At 36.4% G+C, this 18,226-nt stretch overlaps 1 protein-coding gene across 1 annotated transcript in view; it reads right to left on the reverse strand.

Annotated features, from left to right (window-relative positions):
* OSBPL11 (oxysterol binding protein like 11) overlaps positions 1-18,226 on the reverse strand; it is a 97,883-nt gene that overhangs the window by 37,692 nt on the left and 41,965 nt on the right. The window contains exons 3-7 of the mRNA XM_059391130.1: positions 14,047-14,222; positions 13,079-13,158; positions 11,359-11,535; positions 8,125-8,326; positions 3,275-3,420 (exon numbers count right to left, since the gene is read on the reverse strand). Coding sequence (XP_059247113.1) covers positions 3,275-3,420; positions 8,125-8,326; positions 11,359-11,535; positions 13,079-13,158; positions 14,047-14,222 — 781 coding nt within the window. The remainder of the gene's footprint in view (positions 1-3,274; positions 3,421-8,124; positions 8,327-11,358; positions 11,536-13,078; positions 13,159-14,046; positions 14,223-18,226) is intronic.

Here is an 18,226-nt window from a genome sequence, read left to right on the forward strand (position 1 = left end):
CTGCTCTGTGTACTTGTGCTCTCTATCTGTCAGACAAATAAATAAACTCTTTAAAAAACAAAACAAAACATAATCTGGTAGAAAAAATATTTAAGAGTACAGTTCTTGTTTTTTTATAAAAAGTCTTGTTGTTTATTGGAATAGAAAAAAGAGGAATTCTATTAATTACTGATTCTAAATCTTGGTGTAAACGGAAGAACTTGGAAGCTCTCCTTTCTTATCGAAATGTCTCTTCTTAGAGGTCATCATCCCTTTCCTAAAGAAAAGCTTAAAGCATTACCACAATTCAAATGAACGTGCACTGAATGTTTAATAGCCCTACAAACCCAGAATGGTTAGCAGACGGTGGCAAGAGCTGTTGAGTTGCTGGGAATTTATAATATATGGACACTGGATGGCAAAGCAAAACCCCAGTACTCCACCAAATTTATACTAACCTCATCTTTATCTTTCTGATTTCTGACTTGGCCACAAAGGAACTGTGGGCTTCGTTCTAGCCTTACTAGGATTTACTTTTTCCATCACCTGGCAACAAAATCTCCCCTACTAGATATCTGTCTCCAGCTTACATTAACACTCATATTTCAAGGCATGTGTGGTATTTTTAGAAAATCCAGGTCTATTCTCATATGCCTGAGTGTAGTGTTTTTGTAATTAAAAATAGTACCTGTGCATTTATTTCTACTTACACTCAGTGATATATGTGGTCTACTCACTATTTCAAGATTTGGAGGGCGCCTGGGTGGCTCATTCAGTTAAGTGTCTGCCTTCGGCTCAGGTCATCATCCCAGGAGTTCTGGGTTCAAGTCCCGCATGGGGCTCCCTGCTCTGCTGGAAATCTGCATCTCCTTTTGACACCGCCCACCTCATACTTTCCCTCTCAAATAAATAAGTAAATAATTTGGAAATATAACAATGTTCTTCGCCTTCCCATCTCTGTGTTCCACCTTTAACTCATGCAGCATGAATGGTCATCTGGATTTGTAAAATCCAATCACCCTATGATAATTTTCCATAATCCAGGTGCTCTGCTATATTCACTTTATGTTCACTTTATGTTCTTATAAGCCATTATTATCCCGGCTTTACAGATGAGAAAATTGAAACTAAGTGGTTAATTATTGGTCCACATGTTAGTAAACGACAGGACCCGGGTTTAAAAACCATCAGGCACAGGGCGCCTGGGTGGCTCAGTGGGTTAAGCCGCTGCCTTCGGCTCAGGTCATGATCTCAGGGTCCTGGAATCGAGTCCCGCATCGGGCTCTCTGCTCAGCAGGGAGCCTGCTTCCCTCTCTCTCTCTCTCTCTCTACCTGCCTCTCCATCTACTTGTGATCTCTCTCTGTCAAATAAATAAATAAAATCTTTAAAAAAAAAAAAAACCATCAGGCAAGTTTTCACAATAAGCCTTCATATCCCTGCTCCTACTATCCCTACATCGACATTATCCTACTACTCTTCTTCTCTTCAAATCCTGTGTTCTTTCAAAGCCTGATTCCAATTCCACTTTCTCTCCAAAGCACTCCTCTTCCACTCTACTCAATACATCTTTCCTTCTTTCTTTCTCTGAATGCCATATCCCAACAGCCTAAACCATGTCAATTAAGATGAAAAAAAAAAATTACTTCATGTTATCCTCTCATTGTCTCCATGTATATGTAATTGTGACTCCAGGCAGATCAGTAAGTCTCTCTAGTGAAAGAACTAAGTCTTCAAGTTTTTGTGTCTCCTCTAATTCCTAACATTGGACTTCTCATCCACTGGACATCTTAATAAATACTGTTTGACTCTAGAAATGAGCTGGTCAAGAAGTTACAGGGAAAAAAAGAAAGCATTTCGTATTTTTTTTTCTTCTCTCCTATCCATACTGCTGCCATTGTGTGCCTCATTAAGCCAAGGTCTTGGCCAGTTTTGGAAGTCTCAGTGCCAACGTACTATTTCTTTTTCTTCCTTCTTTCTTTCTTTTATTTCATTTTTAAAGATTTATTTATTTATCTGGGGGGTGGAGAGGGAGAGAGAAAAATCTCAAGTAGACTCCCAGCTAAGCACAAAGCCCAGCAGGGGACTTGAACTCATGACCTTGAGATCATGACCTCAGATGAAATCAAGAGTCAGATGTTCAACCGACTAAGTCATGCAGGTGCCTCCATGTACTTTTAAGAAGTAATTTGCTAATGGGACACCTGGGTGGCTTAGTAGGTTAAGTGTCTGCCTTCGGCTCAGGCCATGATCCCAGGGTCCTGGGATCAAGCCCCGAATTGGGCTTCCTGCTCAGTGGGGAGTCTGAAAGTCCCTCTCTCTCTCTGCCCCTCCCCCTGCTTATGTGTGTGTTCTCTCTCAAATAAATAAAATCTTAAAAAAAAAAAAAAAGAAGTAATCTGCTAATATATAAATAACCGTAAGCTGTGCATTGTTACTCTTGACTCAGTAATTCTACTTGGGACTATAACCTAAAGAAATAATCCAAAGTAAGAGGAGAAAAAAAAAAGTAAACAAGATGACACAGTGTTATTTATAGTAACAGAAAATATCAAAGAACCTAGATATTTAATAGCTTACTTCAACATTTAGAGTTTTAATTATATGGGCCAGACATAATGCTTATAAGAAGTACCGAGTAAAAAGAGCTTAAAATAAAACTATCTATGTAATTATGATTATCATTAAAAAATAACACAAAAGGCAAAAGATCAATATAATTTTTTACAGTGTTGGAACTATAACTGGAATAAGACATTCCTTAGTTTCTGAGAAATGTGGAATAAATAATACTACAAAAATATAAAACCCTGAGACCATGCTAATTGGGGTAACACCAAAAAAAAAACTGGTTTGGGAAAGAACTTAAAACAAAAAAGACTTAATAGTAAATTTTTAAACTTGTAAATTTAATAGTTAAGTATCTAATAATGTTAAGATTTAAGAAGAACTATAAGAGAGAAATACTGTGCAAATAATCTTATATTAGGTAAGTTAACTCTCTAGAAAAATAAAAATAATGCGAACTGCAACTTTTAAATACAGTTTTATCAAGCAAAAGTGAGCCCAAACTAAAAAAGGCACATAACTTAACCTGCAAAACACACATGTACAAGTATCATACAACAGATCTCTTCTAAAACAAGTACTGTTTAAATTAGAAAAACAAGGTCTAGAGTCTCAAGAATGTCGTGCTCATGTTAGGATGACTAGCATGCCCTGACAACGAAAAGAGAACTGAACCTTTTTAGTGAGTCCTAGTTTTAACATCAAAACCGTATTTTCACATTACCGTACCCTTGCTAATGGTCCAGATTCTTCAACACACTGCTCTTCGGGGACTGCCACTGGTTTACTTTGCTCAGTTGCAAAAGGCTGGTCAGCTCCATTTTTATAGTGGTTTGATAAAGGTATCTTTGGTTCTAACCACTCGATTGTCGTTCCTGATGAAGTAAGAGAAAACTTTCGCTGAAACTTGCTCATAATCTGGAAAGTTCAGCAGATGTGGATTTTATTAAACAATTTTGTTTTGAGCCCACAAGACTAAAAGCAATTCAACCTGCTAAGAGACTCTGCAAAGCAGCAACTTGTATCTCATTAGCATGAGCATCATGATTGGGTATTTTACAACACAGCAACTTGCAACTTGAAATCAGATACCTTTAAAAAAAAAAAATCAACCCTGAATGGGACTGACCGTCTTCTGGGAAATCTGTAAATCATAATGTATTCCTGCCCTGAATAGCTGATTTGCTACCCTTTCTGTAAAAAACACTGTCCCTCTCTCTAATGATCAAAAAACATGCAATTAGGCTTTAGGGAGTCAGAATTACAGAAGGAGCCTGGGAATCTGAAACGGCAAAATCTGCTTCCTTTTGGGACTGAACCTGATTCTCAGTAGCAATTTTCTAACCATTCAAGGTGGTTACCTTGATCTAACGTAAGTATTGCAAATACAAGTCCCTTCCTCTTGTTTTTTAATCCAATAAAGAAAGTCCATATACTTTTAAACTGAAAGGCTTTTCTACTGAATAAATAATAGCTGACCTAGTGAAAGAAGTGGTCACATTTAGAGACCTGTCATCTTCTCAGTTAATGACTCAAATGTCTCTTATTACCCTCAACTAGTTTAACAAAGTGGATTCTATGCCTAATCAATAATGGAAAATGTTCCATTTGATTTCAGAGGCTGATCTAGGTTTCACAGAAGCCTGATTATTACAGTACTACAATAAGGGATGCTCACACCACTATAGCAAAAATTACAGAATAGGTAATTTACTCGATCTATACTGAAATGCCAGACTTCAGTGCAGGAATAAATTACTAAGCACCTACCAGGCTACCAGAGCCTCCTGCCTTGCCACTCAGGCCAGTCTCTCAGGAAATGCCCTGGGGAGGTTTAAGAAGCCAGTTTCAAAATTCCAAAGATATGAAAATGTTTTGCTCCTACCTTAAAATGTTTAACTCTTATGAGATCTGTTTTGAGAGACTGCTCAATTGACTGGAAACCACAACACTCTTTATCAAACCGATCATCTGGTCTCTCAGGACCCCTCTAAATCAATGATCCTTGGATGACACACATTAAGACCTTATGGGACCGAGCACTAATTTAAACTTAGATTTCATTTCTTGTCATCTCCAAATTTCAGTGAAAAGGTAACTCAGTTTTTCTTTTCACAGTTATATTTTTATTCTCAAGTGACTGACAAATAAATTTCTACAGATCTAATTTGGAAAATGACCACTTATGTAAGAAACACCAATACCGGTTAATCAATTCCACCAAATATCCATGCTCTAAAACATAGTACCAAGGGAGAACAACTTTTACTTTAAACACTTCTATAGAGTTTAAGTCTACTGCATTTTTTAAACTAAAAAAATGCAAATTTATATTGTACATGTTTCACTAATCATGGAGCAATCATTTAAAAATATAATTGTGTATTAAGCTACACAAATGAAATTTATAAGAATTAAAACAATGATATACATTTAATTAATCAAGTATTAAGCATCTAGTATCTAGCACTGTGCTAGCTGATGTGCTTTGTAAAAATTAAGTAGCATCAACTGAAAACAAACTATCATTTTCCTGACAACATTATTATTATGAACACTAGAATTAAATCAAATTTCACAGCTCGAGGTAACTTATCCAATGTTCAACATAGGAGAAGAGTTAAGTAAAACAAAGAACTATCCTTCAAAGGAATGTAATGCAGCCAACAAAAACTCTATCAAAAGTAGGACACAAATTGGAAAATATTCTTGATATTACGTTAAAAAGTATAAGATAGGGTGCCTGGGGGCTCAGTGGATTAAAGCCTCTGCCTTTGGCTCAGGTCATGATCTCAGGATCCTGGGATCGAGCCCCTCATCAGGTGCTCTGCTCAGTGGGGAGCCTGCTTCCTCCTCTCTCTCTCTGCCTGCCTCTGCCTCCTTGTGATCTTTATCTGTCAAATAAATAAATAAAATCTTTAAAAGAAAGTATAAGATAAAAATATTTATTTTCTAGTAACTATGGGGTAAAACAAACAAAAACTAAGAAGGAAAGAAAATCTGGTGGGGTATGTGTTAGTTAACAGTGGCAATTACTGGTTGGTAGGACAGTGCACGATTTCTTTCTTTTTGCAACTGTATAATCGTTCCTAAATTTTTTATGAGTGTGTGTTGCTTTAGTTTTTTAAGTAGGCTCCATGCCCAGATGGAGCCCAGTATGGAGCTTGAACTAACAACCCTGAGATTAAGACAGGAGCTGAGATCAAGAGTCAGACACTTGGGCGCCTGGGTGGCTCAGTGGGTTAAGCCGCTGCCTTCGGCTCAGGTCATGATCTCAGGGTCCTGGGATCGAGTCCCACGTCGGGCTCTCTGCTCAGCAGGGAGCCTGCTTCCTCCTCTCTCTCTCTGCCTGCCTCTCTGCCTACTTGTGATCTCTCTCTGTCAAATAAATAAATAAAATCTTAAAAAAAAAAAAAGAGTCAGACACTTAACCAGCTCAGCCACCCAGGCAGCCCAGGTGTATGCTTTTATGTTCTGAACACCCTCTCCCCTCTCTCCACCCCTAAGCTTTTTGCAGCTTTTCAAGGCCTTTCCCAGACCTTTTTCAGAAGTATTGGTCCATTCATATATTCTCTCAAAGTATTTTGTTCCCAATGTAAACACCACTTTCCATATTATAGTTAAGTATTTACATGTTCATTTCAAAGTAGACTATGAGTTCCTTACGGGAAACATATATAGCTTACTAGCCTATACCTATAATTGACATTAAGCATAGTTTATTAGCTTGAAATATTGATTTAGGTAGGCATACATGAGGATAGAAGCCATATTTTATCAACTCAGATCTGCCTATGGTAGGAGTGTCTGGGTGGCTCAGTCCACTGAGGGTCCAACTCTTGCTTTTGGCTCAGATCAGGATCTCAGGGTCGTGAGATCAAGCCCCACAAGTCTGCTTGGGATTCTTTCCACCTCCCTCACCACTTGCACAAGTGCACACATTCTCTAAAATCAATCAATAAAATCTTAAAAAAAAAAAAAAAAGATCTGATTACGATAAACTTTTTCCTGGGCAGAGGCTCAGTATCTTTCTAAAATTTCTTTCACAAGGGGAATTAATTGGGTAAGAGAACAATGAATTGTTGTGAACTATTAAAACAATGGGGATGGGGATACCTGGGTGGCTCAGTTTGTTAAGCGGTTGCTTTTGGCTCAGGTCGTGATCCCAGAGTCCTGGGATTGAGTCCTACATCTGGCTCCTGGCTCAGGAGAGAGCTTGCTTCTCCCTCGCACACTGCCTGCTGTTCTCTGTGCTTGTACTCTCCCTCACTGTTAAATGAATAAATAAAACCTTAAAAAAATTCTTAAGAAACAAAAAACAATAGGGATGGGAGAATCGAGGAGATGTTAATATTAAAGGGTACAAACTTGCAAGTAGAAGATGAACAAATTCTGGAAATCTAATGCACACCATTGTGATATAGTCAACAATACTATAATATACACTCTCAAGTTGTTAAGAGACTAGATCCTAATATTCTTGCCATAAAAAAGTGATAATTATGTGATAAGACTGAGGTGTTAGCTTTGGTAATCATGTTGCAACATGTATATGTATCAAATCAACAGGCTGTACACCTTCAACTTACACAATATTGTGTCAACTATGTCTCAATGAAGAAAACCAAGAGTTTATTCATCCCATTAAAAAGAAAAACTCAGGGTGCCTAGGTAGCTCAGTGGGTTAAAGCCTCTGCCTTCGGCTCAGGTCATGATCCCACAATCCTGGGACTGAGCCCAGCAGGGAGCCTGCTTCCTCCTCTCTCTCTGCCTGCCTCTCTGCCTACTTGTGATCTCTGTCAAATAAATAAATAAAATCTTAAAAAAGAAAAAAAAGAAAAACTCATATTTTGTCCTCACATGCAGTAACTTTATTTTCCCCAGTAGATTATTTTCAACAAATTTAAGTGCTCTCAAGTATTAACTGTATACCTTATTTTTCTTTTTTTTTTTTTTATTAAAGATTTTATTTATTTATTTGACAGAGAGAGATTACAAGTAGGCAGAGAGGCAGGCAGAGAGAGAGAGAGAGGAGGAAGCAGGCTCCCTGCTGAGCAGAGAGCCCGATGTGGGACTCGATCCCAGTACCCTGAGATCATGACCTGAGCCGAAAGCAGCGGCTCAACCCACTGAGCCACCCAGGCGTCCCTGTATACCTTATTTTTCAAACTGAAAAGTGACTGACAGACTTGAATATCTCTGGCTCAATATTGATATAAAGAACAGTTGACTCAACCAAAAGTTAAGAAATGGTCCCAATATTTTTATTAAGGTCCACTGGATGAATAACGATGCAACCGATTTTAGCAGATTTTACTAGATGTAGATTTTGAGTTCAGTTTTCGACATGTAGAACTGAGGTCTCCAAATTCAATTATATTAAACATTAGGCCAAAAATCAGTTTAGATTTGAAAAAAGGCACAATAAGACTTTAACATTAACGTGATAATTAAAAATCAAGAGGCTCATTGTTTTTCTTTTTCTTTTTCTTAAGATTTTTTAGGAGTTAGAATTACAACAAACACATATTTCCATGCTTTGGCCCTTAATATTGTCTTACTTTTTATTTATAACTTACCTGAAGACAGTGAGCCCTTCTGATGTGATGCATGCTGCAACTGGAGAATATGAAAGCAGTCGTTTAAGCAGTTCATAGTTGCCATGGAAGTAGCTTTGAGCATTAAGAGATCCTGGTCCAAGGAACTAAGATGGCCAGAAGCAGGAAGGCATTCAATTCGCCTAATTAAGTCTCTCTGTTGTCCTTCAGCATGAGACATCATCTAAGGAAAACAACAGTTCCATGTGTCCTACTCATGATGTCTGTGTATCATGTACACATACAGTTTCCATTTTAATTACCATATTCAGCTTCTGAGCCATTTTTAGGATATATTAGGCTTAGAAATCTATTTTACATTTGGCTATTCTCAATGAGCACATTTAATAATGCTTATCAATTGTGCAAAAGATGGTAATCTTTGGCAGCTGTATTTTTTCTTCAGAAGCAACAAAGCTCAAAAGCCTTGACAAACCTTTTATTAACAGTATGCATTTGTACAAGTCATTAAAAACATTCTGTATCATCTTCAATAGCAGCATTAAATATTTCATTACAAAGTAAAATTAGTTCCCAATCTGGGTTCTTAACCTTTCTTCTCAGCACCTCTGGTCAGGCTCAGTTTGAACCTACATTGAGAACACAATGGTTTTCCTGCTTTCTTTTCTCTAATCTAACTTTCTTGTCCCATTAGCCTGATCATGAAGCAAGTACTGGATATAAACTTTCAAGTTAAAAAGAGTTTAATACACTCTGCTTTGATCAAGAGCTCTGTCCACTTTTCCTAAGGGAGCAATAGAATAACAATGCTTGATAAGCAATTCAGTATTTTAAAATGAAAACTGAATTTATTATGATTAATTATTCAATTGTGAGCAGACAGTTCTCAGATTACCTATCTTTTAGACACTATTATAATCCACACAGAACCTCTATAATGGAAAGACTCTTTCAGCTTTCAGAGGCACTGTACCAGATGAATTTTAACACAGTTCATCAGTGAGCTAGTGAAAGAGAGACGCAAATATCCTACCAAACAAATCACAAGTGTATAGTACTTGAAATAGTCCCTGAAAACACATGTTATAGCAATGGATCAAACATTCACCTTTATCAGAAAAAAAAAAAAAGGTTTCTAAATGAAAAGTGTGGATATAAAGATATCTATATGTACACATGTATGCATGCATATATGTGTGTGCTTTGTGTGTGTAAAGTATTTTGGATACAAATGTTAGGACTAACTTCCAATAATCCAAATTTATGAATAGTACAACCACTCTTGCCAACAGCTGGGCAGTCTTTACTAGAGTTAAATATACAAAATTAAATAATTTATAATCTATGATTGAACAATTACACCTTTAGATATGTAACCAACAGATGTGTGTTTAATTGCACCTGCCAACCTCTAGAGTGGAGACGGGGCTGGAGGATAAATTAATCACCAAAAGGCAATGATTCAGGCAATCACGCCTACCTAATGAAGCCTCCATAAAAACCCCAAAAGAAGAGGTTCAGAGCTTCTGGTTGGTGAACACTTGGGAGTACCAGGAGGGGGGTATAACCAGAAAGGGCATGGAAGCTCCATGCTTTCCCCCCACCACCCCAACGGGCCTTATGCAACTCTTACATCTGTCTGTTCCTGAGTTCTTTGTAGCAGGTTGGTCAGAGGCACAGGTGACAACATCAACTTGCAATTTGTGTCTAAAATGGGGACAGTTTTGTGGCATCTGACGTGATCTCAGGCAGACAGTGTTGAAACTGAATTAAACTGCAGGACATGCAACTGGTGTCCACAGAGAAATAGAGAGTTGCTTGGCGGTGGGAAAACCCCAACAGTTGGTGACCAGATTACAGAATTGTAGAGTGTTATAGCAGAGCAGAGGAGAAACATAGGAGTGTTTTTCCTTTACAGAATGACTGTCAGCCACTGTAGATTATCAGACTTGGAGGTATGCGGTGACATCCCAAAAATAAAAAAAACCAAGCCTGTCACTTCAAAAAAATCCGAGGGTATTCACTGCCAATTATAAAATCTGAGCTTTAAAATGAAAAGAACTTTGGAAAACCTTTATCTGTTACCATAAGCTTGATTACTTCCCAATACTGAAAGCCTTTTCTAATGAGATTGATGAGGTCATTAATGAATGGGAATTTTCTTTCTTTCTTTTTTTTTTTTTTTTTTTAAATTTAAGATTATTTATTTATTTATTTGAGAGAGAGACAGTGAGAGAGATCATGAGTGAGGAGAACGTCAGAGAGAGAAGCAGACTCCCCGTGGAGCTGGGAGCCCGATGTGGGACTCGATCCCGGGACTCCAAGATCATGACCTGAGCCGAAGGCAGTCGTCCAACCAACTGAGCCACCCAGGCGTCCCTGAATGGGAATTTTCAAGGCTGCATGATAAAACAGATCAACATCTGCAAGACAGGCCTAACTCTGGGAGATGATATTTTCCAATGAATAATGCATGGTGTTACAAAATCATGCATAGGTTAAAGATAAGTTTCAAGTGCAAGACAGATAATAGATTTTCATGTAATAGAACATGAAAAGTTCATGGATATATATCAGATTCCACACTACATCTAACATTTACAAAACTATTACTGTTAAGTTTTCATGCAGCACCAAAGAAGAATAACCACAATTATCTTAAAAGGCAATTAAAATATTCCTCTACTTTCCAATCACATACCTGTGTGGGGCTACTCACTACATAGGTATCTATTTGCTCTACCAAATTTAACTCAGGAATATTTAGGATCTAATAACTACAACCTTTATTAACTAGTATTTAGTACTCAGTTTGAAAAGAAACAGGGAAATGGTGAGATAAGGAAACATCGAGGATTTAACTGTTCTATTTTTGTGTATGTTTGAAATTGTCTATATAAGTTTTTTTTTTTTTTTTTTTAATTACTTGTTTGGCCACATAGTCTTCTCAACAGGCTTAAAAACCCTTTTGCTCATAAATGTTCCATCAAAAGAATCTGTACTTTTACTTGAGAAATGCAAGATAACAGACTGAAAAATGAGAATGTACCAAGGAAACTTAGGACAACACAGAAAAGTAACTTAGGACATAACACATAACCAGGGAATCTCTGTGACTTGAAATTGTCTCAGCATAGTAAACAGAAAACACTTCAGGGCCCCAGAAGACACAAACAGGATTTCTAATTTTTTTGTGATAAAACCAAGCAAGTTAGATCATTTTGGCATTTTAATTTGACTTCAATTCATACTTACTTCTCTGACTTCCACAAGATGATCTGGAGGTAAGTTAGCTCTTTTGTTCACTGATTGTAGTTTGGAATGTCCAACATTAAAAAAAGAAATGGCATTTTGACTTGGTCTCCTCTGGGATATAGGAGAATTACCACTAGATGCAAGTGAAAAGCTTCGTGATTTCAGAGGAGGATTATTCTGTCAGACAAACAAAGAAAATCATTCGTTTTCCGAAATTCTGGCTAACCCTTACCTATTATATATATATACTTTGGCCTACACATGAACAGTTTAAAAAAATGAATTAACCTCAGAATTGACTACAAGAACATTTCTGAAAAACGCTAAAATTTAAAACACTCCAAGTTTAAACATTTGACACATCCAACAGTAAAGTAGTAATTTATTTAGAAAACTGATTATAGGTTTGTGCTGTTGAGAATATTTTTTCACATTTTACAAATACTAGAAAAGTCTAATTTCAGATTTTTAAGTACCATGACTTAAGCAAAAAAATATTCAATAAAATACATTTTCTAATCTCACTGCAGGTATCTTTGGAACAAACTAGTACTTTCTGATCACTTCCAATGACTAAAATCTTGCAGCAAGAGTAAAGCTTTTGTGATTAACTTCCTCAAGACTGGGCAGCAGGCCTAAATCACAAACAACTTTTTAAAATTTACTTATGGGGAAAAAAACACGCCTTTTTTAAAAAGTCAAGCTATCACCTAGGTACACCAAGGTACAGAATCCTTCAACTATGCTGCCCAGGTATTAGTTTATAGGGATCTCTAACCTCAGATTTCAAGTATTGAGACCATCCTCTCCACCTTAAAAAATAAAAAATATTCCAAAGAGGATATGCAAATGATCACTAAGCATACTGAAAGATCCTCAACATTATTAGTCATTAGGGAAATGAAATCAAAACCACATATACTAGGATGCCTATTACAATTAAAAAGAAAAGGGCATCAGCAGGTACTGGTGAGGATGTGGCAAAACTGGAACCCTCATACACTGCTGGTAGGAATGTGAAATGGTTCGGTTACTCTGGAAGACAGTTTGGCAGCTCCCAAGAAAGTTAAACAAAGAACCACCAGATGACTCAGTAATTCCACTCCTAAATCTCCACCTCAGTGAAATCATGTGTTCACCCAAAAACCTAGACACAAATGTTATTCATAATAGCCACAAAATGGAAACAACCCAAATGTCCACCAACTGATGAATGGATAAACAACATGTGGTGTATCCATACAACAGAATATCATCTAACCAAAAAAAGGAATAAAATGATATATAAAATGACATGAGTGAACAAAGTATTATGTGTCAATGGAAGACTAAAGAACAAGTAAAACTGGGTATCTAATAAAATTTGCTTTTAACTCTGAAAAAAACTATGAGAAGTGTAAAAAGCCAGACACAAAAAAACCATTCTATGATTCTTTATATAAGAGACCCAGAATGGACAAACTCATAGAAATAGAAAACGGATGGGTGTTTGCCAGGGGCTTGGAAAGGCGAGTATGCCAGTGACTGCTCACAGATACGGGTGTTTTGGAGGGTGATGAAAATGTTCTGGAACTCGAGAGTTGTGACTGTTGCACAATCTTCTGAATAGATTAACAACGGAATTGACACTTTACAGTATATGAACAGTCTTGCAATTTAATAATATTAAAAAAATTATTTTCCCTTTTCATGCTTTAATATCATAAACGAATCCACATACCTTTCCAATAGCTTCAGTGTGATGCTGTGTACATATCTGAAGTCTACTAACCCAATGTTGTCGCTCTTTAGCATCTGTGGCTAATAAAGAGAATCTAAAAGTTACTCACTTTTATATTTATTTTTGAAATTAACTGTGTACAGCATGAGAACAGATAACTAAAAGCCAGGGATTGGCCCTACTCTTCCTAGAGCAAATGTCCCCAGTAGAGGGAGGGAGGAAAAAGGCCAAGCACCAATTCTGTTAAGTAACACAGTAGCTGAATATGGATATTTCAGAACAAGGATATATTACATGCAGCAAGACAGGAATCTAAGACTTGACAAATCTTAAAGTTTCTCATAAAAAATATGCTCTTACTTACCGACTGAGCCACCCAGGCGTCCCTAAAAATATGCTCTTACTTAAAGAAATAACCTTTATTAAGTATTTAATGTGTACTCCGTATTTTCAGATCTCTTGTAGCATGCTCAGTTAGGATTACCATTATATTTTATGTACATTAATTAAATTAAAAAACACAAATTATATTTACCTAAGCAAAAGTTATACTTTTAAAATGAATGTGAACATTTTAATAAATCCCAGCTATGTGTATTAGTTACTAGAAACTTCAAAGGGGGCATGCAAACCAAATCAAGAAAAGGGGTAAAATACAAATCCATGGCAGACATAAAAAATACCATTTAGACAAGCTATGTTCTTAGATTTTTCAGTAATCAGGGCTTATCTACACAAATATTTTACAGGGGCCAATTGTAAACAGTTGTTCTCTGTACTACTTGAGAAAAGTTATTTATTAAAACAGATTTCATAAACTCATAAGCAATTCTAAGATTTTGAATATCACATGTACATCACTGATGATAGTATTTTCTATTTCCAAAACTCACATGAAAGCAGGGAAACACATCAACTTCTCAAGGAAAGAAGAAAATCACATATTAATTCTCATATCTTGATTGTACCTCTGAGTTTATACTGTTCCCCACTGGCAGCATTCACAGTGAAGGTGTGAGAGTCCTCGTCACTAGGTGATATTACAGCTCCTGCAAGCTGCAAAGTACCTCTGGGTTTTTGATTTCTAGACTGTTCATTCACAAAGTACTCCAATAACCCAGCTTCATTGTTTAAAACAAAAAACCTGTAATGATTCAAAAAAGAAAGTCATAATTTTTAAACATTCCCACTCGCCAAACTAAAGCAAACTAAATATCAATCACCATACTTTGGAGTTTTTGCTATTAAAAAAAAATAAAATTCATAGGGTGCCTAGGTGGCTCAGTTTGTTAAGCGTCTAACTTTTGATTTTGGCTCAGGTCATGATCTCAGGGTGGTGAGATCTTCTCTCCCTCTTCTTCCACCACTATCCTCTCCCTCTCAAATAAATAAATTTCAAAAGCTTTTCAAGAACTTGGACCCTGATTTGAGGAATTTGAGAGGCAGAGTGGGGGTTAGGGGATAGGGAAGGAAAAATGAAACAAGATGGAATCAGGAGGGAGACAAACCATAAGAGACTCTTAATCTCACAAAACAAACTGAGGGTTTCAGTTTGTTTGGGGACTGAACAAACTGGGGGAGGAGTTGGGGTTAGGGAGAGGGTAGTTGAGTTATGGACACTGGGGAGGGTATGTGCTGTGGTGAGTGCTGTGGAGTATCTAAGCCTGACGATTCACAGACCTGTACCCCTGGGGCTAATAATACATTATATGTTAATTTTAAAAAAAGAATAAGAACTTGGAAACATGAGGTTGAATTTCCTAGGAGTTGAAAAACTGAATGAATTTAATAAATGACATAAAACCTTCAGCTGAAGGAGAGGCACTTAATGGGATGAGGCATACCACATAATGCAAAAAGGAAACAAAGATAGAATATCCTCTCAGAGGAAGATTTCTCTCCAGAATTCATTAACAGGGAAGGTAAATTGCCCAAAGACAAATGGTACTGAGAGTTTTTATTTAAAATTCACTGGAAACAAATCAAAACATGAACTCTGAGGATAACTAAATAAGAAATAAATCTGATTTAAGATTTAGTCAGTGAAATATACAATGAGAATAATGTCAAGGTAGAAAGGTTTGGTGAATGTATCACTAAATAGGTCACAACTAAAGATTACTTATCCTGTTTAAAAATGTAAAAGTTGCAACTGGAGATGAAGAAACATAAGGAACTTGAAACTAAATGACGAAATACTGATATACTTTGGAAAAGAATTTGATGTTATGATTTGGTTCCAGATTAAATACTTTATTCAGATTCCAATTTAAGTAATTCAGTAGTTTTTTTTTTTTTAATCTAAAAAGTTTCGATTTAAAAAAATTAATGTTTGAGTTCGGAGCAATTTGGCATTCTATGTTACTGAGTTCTACAACACTAGACCATAAGATAAGAGTTCACGGTCCTAGAAGATACTGTCTTTTTTTTTTAAACAGATTTTATTTTGGGCTTTTTTTTTTTAAAGATTTTATTTATTTATTTGATAGACAGAGATCACAAGAGAGAGAGAAAGCAGGCTCCCTGCTGAGCAGAGAGCCCAATGTGGGGCTCGATCCCAGTATCCTGGAATCATGACCTGAGCTGAAGGCAGAGGTTTTAACCTACTGAACCACCCAGGTGCTCCTAGAAGATACTGTCTTAAGCAACAGCCAACCATATCATATCAAACTGGGAGAAAATGAAATCAGCCTTTTCTTCAAGGAAAAAAAAAAAAACAAAAAAACCAAGAAAGCAAAATTTGAAAGTGGTTGCCTGAAGAGGGAGATGCAAAAGCAAAGAACTATTGTTGTTCTTGTTCATCTTTAAGCATGCTTCTGACTTTTAAAATTATGTTCATATATTTTAATTTTCAAAATTAGCATTTTTCAGAGATTAAACTTTCATTTCATTAATTACTAGAAGAGTTATACACCTTTTTCACGTGTTTAATGACCACCCATCGTTCTATTTCATGAACTGCTCATCACATTTTGCCCATTAATAGGGTTATCTTTATTTTCCAAAATATTTGAAGAGATTGTTTGAATTAACACAAGATAGTCACTGAAATCATCTTCAGTTTCTAAAACATAAACATAAAACACAAAATGGACATACAAATCTGCTATGGTCTGACTGTGTGCCCTGCAAATTCATTATGTTGAAATCCTAACCCCTAAGGTAACAGTATTAAGAGACAGGGCCTTTGGGAGGTGAGATGATTAGGTCATGAGGGCAGACCCTCAGGAATGAGATTAGTGCCTTTATAAGAGAAACCCAAGAGCTCTTCCTTGACCCTTCTGCTATGTTCTCACACAAGAAGTCTATGATAGGAAGAGGACCCTTACCTAACAACACTGGCACCATGCTCTTGAACTTCCAACCTCCAAAACTGTGAGAAATGTTTATTAGCCACCCAGTCTGTAGTATTTTGTTATAGCAGCCCTAATGGACTAAGAAATGAATCTACTACAAAAAATTCGTCAAATAAACAGAAAAACAAACAAAAGGTGGGTTAGTAAGAAAGCAATTTTGTCAAGATACTAAAAACCACTGAGTTGTACACTTTAAGTGGGCAAATTGTATGGACTGTGCATTATATTTCAATAAAGCTGTTAAGAAACAGAACAAACAAACAAAAATGGAAGGAAGGAAGGAATCTCTTTGCACTGTTCTAAATCTGAGTATAATTCATTTCAAACAGACAAAGGAAAATGGTCTCTTCAAAGTAGTCAAAGAAAATTTAGACAAACACTATGTTTAGAAATCTCAAGTTTGGTGTGAACACGTATTTCTTATCCCAAAAGCATTTCCACAAATTTATAATATAGGAGGCAAGCACTTAAATATACAGAAATATGGTGAGGACAGATTGGTGAAGTCATAGAAATAACCAATAACTGAAGAGCATGGTGTCTACAGTTAATAACACTGCATTGCACATTTGAAAATGGCTGAGAGTAGACCTTGAAAGTTCTCATCACAAGAAAAAAATTTTGAAATTACATATGATGACAGATGTTAGCTAGACTTATTGTGGTGATCACTTCATAATCTGTTGTACATTGTACACCTAAAGCTAATATAATGTTACATGTCAATTATACCTCATTAAAAAAAATGAGCCAATAGCTGATCATCTTTTTTCCCCCCAAGAATATTTATTTATTTATTTATTTATTTATTTGACAGAGAGAAAGGAAGAGAGGGAAGGCAAGCAGGGGGAGTGGGAGAGGGAGAAGCAGGCTTCCCACTGGGCAGGGAGCCTGATGTGATGATCGATCCCAGGACCCTAGGATCATGACCTGAAGGCAGAGGCTTAACGACTAACTCACCCAAGTGTCCCAATCATCTTTTTAATACCAAGATGAAACCATGGGTCCAATGCAATAAGAGAGCACTTTGGGCTATCTTTCATTATTCATGGATTAATATTCTTTTTTATCCCTTTTATGTAGAGAAATTTTACAAGACATATAGTTTGGAGATAGAAAGACAACCACATAGTGAGGAAACTTAACAAAGCCCTTTTGTTCAGAAGGGTAGTAGACTCTTGATGGAAACATTCTGAGCAAGTTGGCCTAGCCAATAAACAAAGAAAATGTAGAAACGCAGGTTAAATGTTAACAGGGAAACAAGATTCATCATGAACCTTCTTCATATGCAGAAAATTCAGCTAAGTTGTTAAAAGAATTTTGCTATTAAAATTGGCAATTAAAATTGCTATTAAAATTTGCTATTAAAATTGCTATTAAAATTTGCTATTAAAATTGGCAAATAATTTTTTATTTTATGCAATTTCAAAATAACAAAGACTGGGGCGCCTGGGTGGCTCAGTGGGTTAAGCCTCTGCCTTCGGCTCTGGGCATGATCTCAGTGTCCTGGGATTGAGCCCCACATCGCAGCATCGCAGCAGCCATAGGGCTTTCTGCTCAGCGGGGAGCCTGCTTGCCCCTCTCTCTCTGGCTGCTGCTCTGCCTACTTGTGATCTGTTAAATAAATAAATAAAATCTTTAAAAAAAAATAACAAAGACTGTCAATTTGGGGAAATGACTAATCTTTGAAATAATCTACAATTTAAAGTGAAATATCATCAAAATGCAACTTTAATCTAAAAATATTTTGACTTAGAAATCTATCTTAAAATGACAAAAATAAACTTGAGAA

This window comes from Mustela nigripes, chromosome 2 (assembly GCF_022355385.1).
Source record: "Mustela nigripes isolate SB6536 chromosome 2, MUSNIG.SB6536, whole genome shotgun sequence".
In the NCBI taxonomy this organism is placed as follows: Eukaryota; Metazoa; Chordata; class Mammalia; order Carnivora; family Mustelidae; genus Mustela; species Mustela nigripes.